The sequence below is a fragment of the Neltuma alba genome, unplaced genomic scaffold, assembly GCF_004799145.2.
Source record: "Neltuma alba isolate B1F8T4 unplaced genomic scaffold, ASM479914v2 tig00003064_pilon, whole genome shotgun sequence".
Lineage (NCBI taxonomy): Eukaryota > Viridiplantae > Streptophyta > Magnoliopsida > Fabales > Fabaceae > Neltuma > Neltuma alba.
In genome coordinates, this window is record NW_021633128.1 from 15529 (window position 1) to 29248 (window position 13720).

The 13720-nt window shown below is 36.2% G+C and overlaps 2 protein-coding genes across 4 annotated transcripts; one reads left to right on the forward strand and one right to left on the reverse strand.

Moving 5' to 3' along the window:
* Positions 1 to 270: 270 nt before the first annotated feature.
* On the forward strand, positions 271 to 6972 carry LOC114740162 (high mobility group B protein 10-like). The gene is made up of 6 exons (XM_028928293.1): positions 271 to 509; positions 1473 to 1551; positions 1850 to 2012; positions 2101 to 2160; positions 5864 to 6216; positions 6654 to 6972. The coding sequence occupies exons 1-6, from the start codon at positions 286 to 288 to the stop codon at positions 6741 to 6743; spliced, it is 969 nt and encodes a 322-aa protein (XP_028784126.1). The 5' UTR covers positions 271 to 285; the 3' UTR covers positions 6744 to 6972.
* A 3124-nt stretch (positions 6973 to 10096) lies between these two features.
* LOC114740163 (WPP domain-interacting protein 1) lies at positions 10097 to 13430 on the reverse strand. 3 transcript variants are annotated; one of them, XM_028928296.1, is made up of 3 exons: positions 13123 to 13430; positions 12075 to 13036; positions 10097 to 10998 (listed from the first exon to the last, which is right to left on the reverse strand). In XM_028928296.1, exons 1-3 carry the CDS (start codon positions 13125 to 13127, stop codon positions 10250 to 10252), a joined length of 1716 nt encoding a protein of 571 aa, XP_028784129.1. In that variant the 5' UTR covers positions 13128 to 13430; the 3' UTR covers positions 10097 to 10249. The 3 variants fall into 3 exon arrangements, with proteins under 3 accessions (XP_028784129.1, XP_028784128.1, XP_028784130.1); XM_028928297.1 differs by having other exon boundaries at positions 10475 to 10561; positions 10678 to 10998; positions 12075 to 13430; XM_028928295.1 differs by having other exon boundaries at positions 12075 to 13430.
* Positions 13431 to 13720: the final 290 nt, after the last annotated feature.

Sequence of the window (13720 nt, forward strand, 5' to 3'; positions counted from 1 at the left end):
GACATTTAGGTTACCATAAAATAGGGCATGAATAACAAGTGTATAATGGTGATACTGATAGAATTTTTTTTTTGACCAGCAGGTGATACTGATAGAATGAACCATAGATAAAGTTAAAAAAAAAAAAACATAAAAAAATAAAGAGGATGAAAAGCGTTACATATGCATTTCATATTTCATATTAATAATAATAATACGCCTCTATGTCCCGGCGGTGGTATAGTGTCGGAGAGGCATATGAAGTATCTTTTTATATTTTTCCCGTTCAACCAAAAAAAAAAAAAAATGTCGAATCCTAAGCATCAGCGTGAGTCTCTGACTGCCAGTGTGGTCGATTCGTCCCTTCGGTATCACACTGCGAATGTTGCGGAATCAGATGGACAGTCCTCAATCAGAAGCACGAAGTCTTACCCGCCCGCAAACGCTCTCTATGAGGACCTCGCTAACAGTTCGGACCTTTTCTGGAAAAACCTTCAGGACTTCCACAAATCCTTGGGCGCCAGCTTAAAGTGAGTGGGATTTCTAGTGTGTTAATTATGCTTTTCACTGATCATTTGTGGCGTTCGTTGGAGTTATTGCAGTCATTGAATGCCCATTGATGCGGGGCAACAATTTTTCTTTCACTTTTCGCCCTTGAGTGGATTTCTGTGCAGTATAATTTGTAATCATGGGGTTTTATTGGCTAAGGACCTTCTTGGTTGCTGATTTTCTTGATTATTAGTTTTGGATTATTCGTTTCTGTTCCGTTCTTTCTTTGTGTTTATCCTTGATTTGGTCGTGGACTTCTTTTTGCTTGATTTTAACGTAATCCTTGGTGCATTTTTTGGAATCCCAGGAATTCGCTTCTGTGACACTAGCTCTCTTATTTATTTCAAACCCATGTTTTTTATCTCAAACTCCATCCAAATAGTTGGGAATCTGGAAAAGTCAATTCAGACTGCTAGAATGATAACGAAAGCCTGATTATTCATGCTTTTTACACCATTGGTGGGATGATGATGTGCCAATATCTTTCTCTTCTACTACGTTTGTACAATAACGATCACAAATATAACTTCTCAATTTCTCAGAGGATATCTTTTGGAAACAAATGTTACCATCACTGGGAACTCATGACTTTGCGATGAATTTAAGCATGATATTCTAATTTTTTTTAGTGAAGCAAATGGTTAGGTGAGTGAAACTTATCTTGCAATTGGACCTTCTAAAGGTGGGAAAGAAACTCTTAATATGCAACTTTATACAATTGAATCAAGTTGAGGTTTTACCTTTCTTTGATCAATTTGGGCTTATGCTCAAGTAAGTTGATGCTTCCTTCTGATTGGCTCTACACAGCTTAATAAGTTGCAGCCTGTGCTTTTCTCTTCTTTATCTTTGTGTTAAGTCATGTCTGAAAGCGTGGCATGAATAGCAAGTTGCTCATACAATAGGTTAACAAAGCTGACATTCTTTTTCCCTTTATGTTTGCGTAGAGTTCCTACTATAGGAGGAAAGCAACTAGATCTATACCGCCTTTTTATTGAAGTCACTTCTCGTGGTGGGCTTGAAAAGGTATCTATTGATTTTTCTTAGGCATAAAAAATTTATTCTTCAAGAAATGTTACAAGAAAATCCAAATATTCTTTTCTCATATATTATAAATTGTATGTTCCTTTTCTGATAAGATATTGGTCAACTTGAGTTAGTTACAAAGATAAGTGAAAAAGGACATTTTCATTCCAGTTGATAAGATGCTTGTTTTAGAGATTCTTAAGTTTGTAACTTAAATGTGACTCTGCTCAGTTGTCTTAAATATTTTGTTGAATAGATTATTTTGATTCTCCTTTTGGGCATGTTCTTGTACTAACAGGTAATTGGAGATCATAAATGGAAGGAAGTGGTTACAATCTTCAAATTCCCGAACACTGTAACAAGCGCATCATTTGCATTGCGTAAATACTATCAATCATTGCTTTATGACTTTGAGCAGGTTTATTATTTCCGGAAGCAAGTTCCTTCTTTTTCAAAACCTGGTAAGAAACAACGTTTGTTATTTCTCTTCTCTAATTATGATTTATCAGATTTTACTCCATTGACAGATTGATTGTTTCATACCATCAGATTCTGGTAGCAGGAGCATATTGACCTCAAAGGAAGGGGCTGCTTTGAGTGATTTACCAGGTCAGTGTTATCGACCTACCATAAGTGTGATAGGTTTACTGCGTTGATGTGTTATTGATTTGCCAGTAGTTATATATTCTATGCAATCCAAAAAATTTTAAAATTGGATCTATGTCCAGTCACGCAGAGATGAAATCTCTAGCATCAAGTATAAATAGTAGATTTTGTTTCTTCTGCCTTTGGTGCTGGGCCTATATCTTTGTTTGTTTGGGCACTATTGTATTAAATTTATTAGATTAATTATTAACTTTGTCCTTAGAAGATTACTCCTTTCATTTTGGTCCTTTTACTGGAAAGCCCCTCAAATCGATCCCCAAAACATTTTCAACTGAAGATTGTTTACATTTTAACACTGGTTAACATTTCTTTGTGTTATGATTAGTTTAAATATTTTGTTTTAATTAGGCCATGATAATCATCCTATTTCAACATGCAGAAAAATGAGTTTTATATAGTCTTTGACATATTTACTTGATAGTTTTGAAATCTCTTTTTGTTTTTTCATAAAAGTAGCACCCCTGCCATCTACTAAGTTTAGAGGAAAAATTTACACAAAATTTCGACAGTAGTCAATATGAATGCTGAACTAACCCTAATTAATGCGGGTTCATGGAGAGCTTAGGAGAAATGTGCCATATGACAAAATGAACAAAAAAGAAATAAAGAGGATGATGACTAAAAGTATAATTAAAGTCGAAATTAAACCAATTGTTATAATTTTATAATTTCTATATTTATTCTTAATTCCTACCAATGATATCGAAGCAATGATATGATTTAACAGAGCTCTGCTCAAAATATGAATGCAACAGCAAAAAATAAATGCAAGAAGATAACAATTGAGGGAAATACTGATGTTTTCGATCAACAATGCTCTCTCCCAGTTGGAGACAAGGCAATTTAAATGATTATAGTTCTCCTAAGATAATTTTAAAAATTGAAACCGTAGCTGTTGAAACTATGTCTAGTTTGAGTGAATGTTGTATGCTCACTATGTCTAGGGATTTGTGGAATTCTTAGGAATACATGTAGTTTGATGTTTTTACTCAATAATATAAGATCATACGTAAATTAGATGACACATACTCCTAGGTTGTAGTAATATAACTGCTGGTGGTTTTGATGAGAATAGACCCATATGGGTTGTGTGGCTTGAGGGGAGAGAAAACTAGAGAGGAAAATGGGATTCAGGGTTGTACTGGAAACAAGTGTAGAAAGGAGAGAGAAGGCTTAAGAAAAGAAGTTTTTCTAGTGGAGAGTGTCCTACCTCTTGAAAGTATAAGCTGTGACTGTTTTCCTTAGTTTTCTATATTTTTTTACTTGTTATCCATAGCTGTAACTCTATCTGTTGTGGCAGTAGTTTTCTTTATATTTCGTGTTACTAAAGAATGAAGATATGAGGCTCCGTGACCTGTTAGAATCAATGCACTCAACTACCATCTAACAATATTTACATAAAGACGATCGACTACTATCTTCATTTTTTGATATAACTCAGTATTTTCAAGTCATTTTGGGTTTGAGACTAATCTCTGTTGGGTCGGGAGTGTTAAGGCTAAAGCCCTCACAACAAGCGCTTTTCCGGGGATTCGAACTTGTGTTCTTCTCCTTACGGGGGTGAGACCGCTTACTATCTCAACCAACAGCTTGTTATTATCGACTACTATCTTCTAATTCAACATTAGTCAACATAAATGATAGTCTACAGAAGAAATGGAGCTTCAAGTACATGACAGTGTGAGGATCTAACCGAAGGAAGGGGATCACCCAAAATTCGAAGCATGGGAAATCTTTAAAGCTAGTGTGTAGCTCTCTATGTTCACCTTGAAGGCAAGATGAAATTTGTTGGGGCTAGAATTGATGGAACCGTATCTGTTGGACCAAGACTGGAGAAGATTTTTTTCCCATGAAAAAAAAAATGACTTGAGGGGAAGGAGGAAGGGGGGCAGGTAGCTTCGTGATAGTAGTGTTAAGGCGTCTCAAGTTAGGCATCTCTAAGCCTAATTACTATTACATGCTCCATGGATTGAGTGAGGAGGGTAGTGAGGCAAAAGAAAACAGTATGATAGATATGAACTGGGGAGCTAAGTAGGAGGTTAAAGGAATATTTCAATCTGGTTTTGTGTGTAATGGACCCAATGAGAAAGTGGGCTTGGTTTACATTAAGGTAAATAAGAGTGGGCTGCGATAATGTGGGTTTTCATCTTCCCATTTAATAAAGACGTGTAAAATTCACATTGGCTGTGATAATGTGGGTTTTCATCCTCCCATTTAATAAAGACGTGTAAAATTCCACACTGGCCAAGTATTATTCAGATTACATTAGGGAGTGACTCTAGCAACTCAAAACTAGGGAAAACTATTATTCTGCTTTCCTTTCTTTTTATCTTCAGCCTTTTTTTTTTCCCATCTCTAAGTATTGTTTCATGGAATTCTAAAATTTTTTTAAAGGCCGATGGAACTGAGTTGTATTATTTCTGTTTAACTAAGAGTAGTCAGCACAGCCCTCTTTAATGGGTAATGGAAGAGGAATAAAAGCGAAAAATGACTACCAAATCCTAGTCTTAGTGCTGGAATAAGGAAAGAACAGAACAACAAGCAAAAAGTAACTTCCCCTACTTTCAAGAGGTAAGAGGCTCTCCCAACAAGCTGCTCCTGCTGTCTGTCAAAACCCCCCTTGGACCCAATTCCTATTGATGTCTGTCAAAATCAGTTTTGGTTTTGGGAACGCCTTCTCTTGTATTCTTGGCCTTTTTGAATGCTGGGCGCATCATTGGCTGATAATTCTGAGGACTAAAAAGAGGTGTCCATCATACCGTCCTCTTGGACTCCTAATTTCTTCTGTATCTTTTAAATATAATCGAACTTCAATGATTGTTGAACGCTGATGTGGTTTTGGTTGTGTTCTGAATCTTTTGGCTGCCTAAGCAGCTTCTTAGATTATGATGTCTAACAGCTCTGCAGCAGCAGAAAATTTAACAGCATCGAACAGATGCTGATGGCTGTCTGTTTCTGCAGCTGCTGCTGTGGCAAGTAAATTTTAACTTCTTAAGCTCAAATACGCTGTAGAATTCATAGAAACATGGATAACAGATGGCATGCATTTGGAGATGTGTAGAGGGCTTAGATTTTGATGTTAGTGGTGGTTGTGTGGAAGCATCAAAATGGACTCTGATGCCAAATTAATGCCAAACCTGTTGAGGTAGAATTAGGGAAGATGTGAAACAAGGAAGAGTGGTTGTGGGGAATTAGTAGGAGGGAAGGCAGAAAAAATAAAATCCTATATGATGATTTTGATGGGAACATTTTGGAGATTCACACTGCAACAGTTAGCTCGTGAGGCTTGGCCCTATAGACCACATCTCCTATGGAAATGTGTAGAGGTCTAAAAAATGAAGCCTGAACTTAATAAAAAAGAAATTATAATAAAAAATTGTAAAAAGAAAATCTCCTGCCTTTCATTATTTCTGTAATGTTGACATTACACTAATGTATGGCCTAAACTTCAATTGTTAATGATAGGAAGCTAAGTTGTAGAACATGAGCCCGGTGTATGAAACTATGAACTTTTTCCCTTGAATTACGAATTGTTTTCCTAGATAAATTGTATCGTCAATTGTCTCTTAACTCACGGAAAATGATAAAACAAATGAATAACTGCTTTAGTCTATCTTTGATGTGGATTTTGTTATCTTATATGCAGCTAGTACGTTCGAGCAGCAGCTTGGCTCTTTGGTGCCTGGTACCATTGATTTGAAGTTTGATGGTGGATATGTAGTCACTGTGAATCTGGGTTCTGACCAGTTGAAAGGTGTGTTGTATCATGTTCCTCTCAATGGATCCCAGAGTTCTGCATCCATCCCTGCTTCTCAGAATCGAAAGAGATCAAGGTTGGGCTTGCATGATCCATCTCGGCCCAAATCAAACAGGAGTGGCTACAATTTCTTCTTTGCTGAACACTATGCCAGGCTAAAGCCTTCATACTATGGGCAAGAGAGGGCAATTAGTAAGAAGATTGGGTTTTTATGGAACCATCTCACTGAAGCAGAAAGACAGGTACACTAAATGTCTGGCATGCCAAATGTTCTAGTCATTATCGTGCCTGGATATTTTATCCTGACTTGCAAGTCTGTTGGTGTCCATTTGGAGATATATAGTTAACTGAGATGTTATTTGGTTTGGTAAAGATTCAAATCGCATTTTACGTCACTAAATTTTCTGCTGTCTGATTTTAACACTTTCAGCTAGGTGGCTATATATATATATATAGAATTAAATTAAAATATACCTATCCGTGTTCGTCAAATTGCCATGGTGAGCATGAGCCGAAGCCCATAATAGAATCTTAGAAATGCTTGGTGCCTGCATACACTTGCTTGCCATGAAAGGAGCAGGGATGTGAAAATTGCTCCTACTTTCAGCATGCAATATTATTTTATTATTTTATTTATGAATGATGTTCTCATACAATTCATACGCTGCTCTAATGCCAGATTTACCAGGAGAAAGGAAGGAGAGATAAGGAGAGATACAGGACTGAGATGGAGGAATACAAAGCCTCCAATAATTTGACTCCTCAGTAGTAGCCTCCAATTGCTATATTGAATTACTTCAGTTTTGTGCTTGTTTTTTCTTTTTCAGTAAGGAGAATCCCAAGGAACAACTTTGGGATCATACTGGTGGGAGTTATGATGGTAGGGTTTGTGAAACTGGTTGTATTTGTATCTCTTTTAGGGATAATTCATAGTAGAAGCAAGGGTCTCTTGTTCAGCTCTCGATGCTTCATTATTTATTCCCTGGACTTGTTCTCCATTCTTCCCTTCTATCTCTTTCTTTCTTCATGTTTTTTTTTTTTAAAATATATATATATATATATATATATATATATATGCACAGCTAGTTGACTGGGTCACATTTGATTATTGTTGGGTTTAAATGGGAGTAGCTCTGTCAGGAAGTTTTCTGCATTCACGCAGACTCTAACTTGAGATCCTGTGGTACCATTTGGTACGAAGTATTAAAAATAAGAGATTGGAATTGAGATTGGGATAATCTATTAAAAGAGTATTTAGCATAAGAGATTGCTTATTACATGGGATTAAAGAAATTTATGTATGTGGGATTGAGAAATACCATAAGAGGAAGTGATATTCTCCAATCCGATTTCTATGGGTTTGTCTAATCCCATGTAATAAGTAATTACTCATGCTAAAAATTATTTTAATGATTTTTTTTTCCAATTGTAATCTTGGTTCTTATCTCTCATTTTCAATGCTTTGTACCAAATGTAACCTATGTTTAAACAGTCAAAAGTCCCTTTTACTAGAATTATCACTTGTTGGTAGGCTTGTTCTTTCATTTTCATCTTGGATTGGTCATAAGGCCTAGCTTTTGATTTGACCCCACAACAAAGGAAAAATAATCGGTAAAGAAGGAGAAGAAGAATCCATTTTTCCTTTTTTTTTTAAAATATTTTTTAAGGGCTGTAGGGCATCCGATATCTCAAGTTGATTTTACTTCAACTAGAGAATCTATCAGGGGTTTAAATTAAACCGATATCCTTTGCTGTCAGTAGTGTGATTGCATGGATGCAAGGAAACATGTGTTATGCATGTTTACATCCATGCATATAAAGAAAAAATTTAATTCTGAAAATAAAATTTCAGTTGTGGAATATTTAGTAAAAAATTTAGATAAAATTAATTTGAGGGTCCTTATTGTTTCTCTGAATTTTGAATTACATCCTTATAGTCTTTTTCAATTTTATCCCATCCTTATTGTTTCCTCAGTTATCAGTCTTGGTCCTGTTATAAATGCTGTCAATTTAGCTTTACTAGGGGCTGACATGGTGCTGAATACACACCATCTTTCCCATAGGCACCTCCTCCTCCCTCAGATTCCCCCCCCCCCCAAAAAAAAAAAAAAACACTAGTGCTATAGAATGACGTTGCTACTCAAGCTATTACAGCTCATCAAATTCTTGCCAAGATTTTCTATACTAGTGGTCATTGGGCTAGGAGAATGATGACATTTCTTGGATTAGAGAAGAACGCAAAGTTGGAAAGAATTTCTATGGCCTTTTCTTTTCTTCTCCTCCTCGTTCTCCTCTTCCATGTTTCAGATTCTTCTTCTAAGTATTCATCAACATCTTCATTTGTGTTGAAGAGAAAGAAGTGTTGGTGGAGGTGAAAGTGCTTGCTGCTTCCACTAGGTGCCACCATGTTCTATCTGTTGTACCAGGACCAATCTACTCTAGTGTTAATATATCCCAAAGAGCAGGCACCTCTCATTCCCTCGACCCCATGCCGTCTGGTCATTGGATCCGAAGATGGAATGTTTGTGGAATCTCCATGTTGCCGCAAGAGCCAAAGCTGAGTCGCGACAGCTAGCGGAGCACCACGATCTCATCGAACCTTGCTACTTACTCTCAGTCGACTCGAGCTCTGTTACTGCAGAGAGATCGATTGCCATGGGAGGTGGCAACAAGGAGGGTACAATTACAGTTGCGAGAAGGAAGTGATGAATCTGAAACAGAGTGAGGCTTCTGCAAGAGGAGATAAAGATGATGATGATGGTGGTGGAGAAAGAGAGAGATAATGGTGTTGTTTTGAAGGGAACTATGTGGAGTAGGGAGAGAGAGAGAGAGAATCTGAGGGAGTAGGAGGTAACTTTGACGAGATGATGTGCTTACTCGGGTATTTTTCAGCGCCATGTCAGCCCTGATCAACCTAAACTAATGATATTTATAACAAAATGACCAGGACTGATAATAGAGGAACAATAAGCATGGGATAAAAAAAGAGACTTAATTTAGTGAAACTATGAGGACCATCAAATTAATTTTCCCAAAAATTTGGAAAATATTTATTTCAGGCTTATTCCATTATGACTCACTAATATTTATTTCAGGCTTATTCCATTATGACTCACTTCTGTTAGGATCCATAATCTCTTAACGTGTGTCTTCATTCATTCTAGGAATTACCGGGTCAAAAAATTCTATGATTTAAATATTTTCAATAAAACTACACGTAATGACAATAAATTAAAGATATTTTACAGTTTTAAACTAGAATAAAATCATTCTAAAGGCTGTGGTGTGGAAAAGTTCTACTGCGGTTATTTTATGGGAATTTATTTACTTATCGATTTAGTTATTTATTTATTTCCATAACCCAAAGTGGAAGAAAATTCAGATCAGAGATGTACTGCGATTCGTAGGATAATTATATCCTTATTCAACATGCTAGATAACTGCATGAAATCAGTGTAGCCGAAATAGTGTGCACGAAATTCTTTTTTTTTTTTCATTTAATAATTTTTCAATTAAATCGTCAAAATAGTAAGTAGTAAATACGTCACAGAGCGGTATAGGTTCAATGTTCATTACCTGGATTGTGATTTAACCTTGTTGTAATTTCATTAATATATTTGTTATGTGTAACAATTATTTCAGATTAAAAAGGAATAGGAATAAAACTATAAAGTATAAATTTTAAATTGATGAGCAACCTAAACTTTGAAGAAAATATTAAGGAGCTAAAGGATAAAAAAAGAGGATTATTATAATTTAAGAGACAAGAAAGATACACCATGACTAATGCTTTTTATAATTAAAAAAGAACGATAATAAAAATGCGTTCACCAGAAAAAATGACAACAACTTTACCTAAATAAGAAAAACTCTCGATTAAATTTATTAATGCTTTTAAAATTTTTTGATAACGCTCAATAAAGTTCTTCAAATAGAGAATAATTAGGTAGTGAGAACATTTATTTACTAGTTAGGAAATATTAAATAAAAAAAAATATGGACTGAATTTTTAAAAAACTTGTAGAAAACAGCCTTATAATATGAACAGGAGTATGAAGGAATTTGTGCCCTAGATTGACATCATACTTTTACAATACTACTAGCGATTCTACGACATAATGCTTACTTGAAATGCTCCGACATTGATATCATTAATCTCTTTAAGCCAAAAGTCAGATAAATTTACAATTGTGCACAAAATGGTAAGAAAATCGAGAGACCTTAACAGTAAAGGATCATTTCATAAAACAACTAAAGAAACTAAACTTTGCAGGCTTATGTGGGGATAACAACCACCCCAGAAGTGGGTAACAACTGTGAAACAAAAAACCTGAAGACCATAACTAACAACATGAACTGTACTAAAAAGCATAGTGTCACCTTATATAGTCTTTTCTGCACCGTAATTGTCTCCTCAACTCCTAAAATATCACTACAGTAGTTTCCCAGCTCATCTGCTTTGTTCTTGAGCATTGCTGCCTTGCTTTCTGCTATTCCAAGCTTGTTCAGAACCTGTGCTTGCCTTTTGGATGATGTTTCCAGTTCTTCCAAGACTCTGTGTTGATAAGCTTCTGCAACCTTAAAATTCTGCATCATTTTTGTGATTATCAGGTATTCAATCTCTGCTTCTATCTTTTGCCTGAAGAAGCCCTCAAGTTCAGATTCCAGTTTAAATTTCTCTGCCAATAAGTTAACGGTGCTACCTGATTCTTCGGTAGGAAGTTCATGACTTCCCAGGACTGTTGCAAGTTCATGAATCCTGGAATCCCTCAAAGCAAGCATACCCTGTAATTCATTTAACTTGCTTTCCAGCACATTCGCTTTCTGTGTCAGGATCAGAATCTGAAGTTCTAAGGAACTTGAATATGTTGGTTTGGTTCCTTCTGCATCAGATTGACCAGATAAGCATGATTCACGGAGTCCAGGATCTAGAGCAGTAATATCAGCCATTACATTGCTTGACTTGATCGAGTCATAATCTGATGAGAGGGGTTCATTCCTAATCTCCCCAAATTTCTTGATTTCTGCAATAGTACATATGAATCAGATTTTAGATTTTACAGTATGAAGAGACACATGCAATACTTAATACTTTCATTAAAGACTAATCATGCACTCCAAACAAGGAACGTCATATAGAAAATTGGATTTCTTCTCGCGTATGATACAATAGCAATAAGAAACCAGCCAAACCAACTTTAAGTCATGTTTTTCAGTAGTCTTCTCAAAAGGGTACAACATGCATGATTACAAAAGAAAGAGTCGCTGCCAAAGCATAATGTTATACGCGTTAGAATTGCAGTTAAAGCTAGGTCATCCCATGAGTTATTAAGATTTCAACGGGTACCTTACTAAAGACCCAGAAAAAAATCAAATCAGCTTACACTTGTCATTCTTCAATACTAAGCATAAACAAAATCTTTGTCTAGTAGGCTGTGGACCTTGTATGAAAAGTACAATCTTCACAACTTAAATTAGATGGAAAACCCTAAAGCAAGCTATTACATATCTGGAACAACAGCACTACATCTCCTATTAAGGACTGAAAATAAGTAATCAAAGAAAATACCGATTAATGATAATATCCAATTTACGGACAACATTGATATTTTACTACCTTTCGAAGTTTGAATAACCAAGAAGAAGATGAAGCAAAGAGGGGAAAATTAAAGTGGGAAAAGGACTGATGGAACATGAACAGACATCTAGCAAAAGATAAGAAACTTCCCACCACCTCACATAACACAATAAAGAGAACCATTTCACATACCAAATTATTTTCCGATAAATTCCTCCAACTTATTTTCACAGTCATAGTGAGTTTAGACTCTAGACAACCAATAGATGACTCTGAATTTACATATTCCTTTGTAAAATTTGCTCATGAAGAATTTTGTCAATAGAATATACTTGACAAGAAATTGTTTGACAACTTCGAATGATTAGGGAATAGTAAAGTAAAACAAGTATTAACATATAAGAAATTTTTACACTAGATCCACAAATCCTAGTCATGGATTGGCAAAATACGTCAACGCATGTCAGAAAATCAAGTATTACCAGAAAGAAAAAGAAGAAAATAAAAAATACATGTACATACCTTCTTCAAGTGCCTCCTGCACAGATTGAAGGTTACGCATGCACTCCATAAGTGGATCCCCTACTTCTGAATAGTGATTGTTCACACCTTTTTCTTCTATAACATCTGAAGACAAATTTGCAGGCAAATTCCCCTGTAGATGATCCTCAGTTTCATTGCAATAACCAGCTTGAACTTCCCCATGGGACTTTTCATCAGTTTGAACCTCACCGCTGTCAATTTTGTCATAAATAATTGACCTTCTGTCATGCTTTCCGTTCTCATTTGCTTCAAAGACACCTTGGTTAAAGTTGGAACTTCTTAAAGAAGGGCTGGAATGAGAATTTTCCTTCTCCATCTTGATTTTTTCGCCTTTAGGTTTCTTGCTGATTTCTGTGCGTTCCCTCCCCAGTTGAACCCGCTGGGTTGAGCTGGCTAAATTTTTTGAACTCATATTCTTAACCCGTCTTTTCTCCTGAGCAAGCCCTGATACAGGAGACATGTCATGTCTAAACTTTGGTGTACTAGTTGCTGAGGAACACTTGTTACTCCTATCTTCACTATTCTCAGAATCTGTGCCAATAGCGAAGGCAGCCCCAAGAACATATCTAAAATCAGAATCAGAGCCAGATCCGAGGATAGTAGAGGCATCAATCAACCCAACATTATTATCTATGTTTGAGGATATAACAGAGTCCTCACTACTTTGCTTAATATCATGCGCAAGAGGTTGGCTGTTACTTAAATTGGCAGGGTCAGGTAAACCTCGCTTCAATGTTTTACTCTCTACACTTACATTTGGATCCTTCACAATCTCCCTCCTAATTCTCCTCCATTTCTTCAACCCAGAACCCTTTGACGCAGGAGATGAATCCTCAGCATGAACTTTGCCTCTTCGATGCGTAACCCCTTCACCAACTGCTTCAACAGTACTTCCGAGTTGATCTGATGTTGATGTGTTAGCATCAGAATGTCCATGGCCACCGAATTCATAATCAATCTCATTAGCAAAAGAGCCGTTATTCTTAGTCCCATTCTCATCATCGTGGGGTGATTTTTCTAGGTTCACCTCATTTTCTTCCACAGATTCTAGGGCTGAACCTTCACTCTCCAAATCCATAACAAAAACCAATTCCCTCAAATACTCCTCCCAAATTAATTCAGATCAACATAATGAAATAAAATCAGACATGCAATCATCCAATTATACTGCTAAAAATCTGGGATTAATTCAAGCAATAAATAGATTGAGAATTGACGAATTTCACGGCGAAGCACAGTGGGAAGAAGAAAAGTACATGTCTACAAATTCAAACGTAAACGAAATGGGTAATTATGAAATGCAAATGAGTGAATGGGGAAAGAATACATGTGTGGTCGCGTGGTCTAGCTCATTAATTAAGCCCCTGGAATTGAAGAAGATGATGATACGAGACATCACCGACCCTGAAACTTGGGATGGTTCTTGGAGAGCAGAAACCATCGGTGTACTATAAATGTTGTTATTATAATTATTATATCGCAATTTCGTAAGGTCAGAGAACGTGAATATGAGGTAGATTCTGACATTGCCAGATGTTCCCGGTCAAGATGCTGACCTATTTTTGGGCAAATCAGTGAATTGTAGATTGCGATTCAGCAATACAACTCCTCCATTTTACAAACTA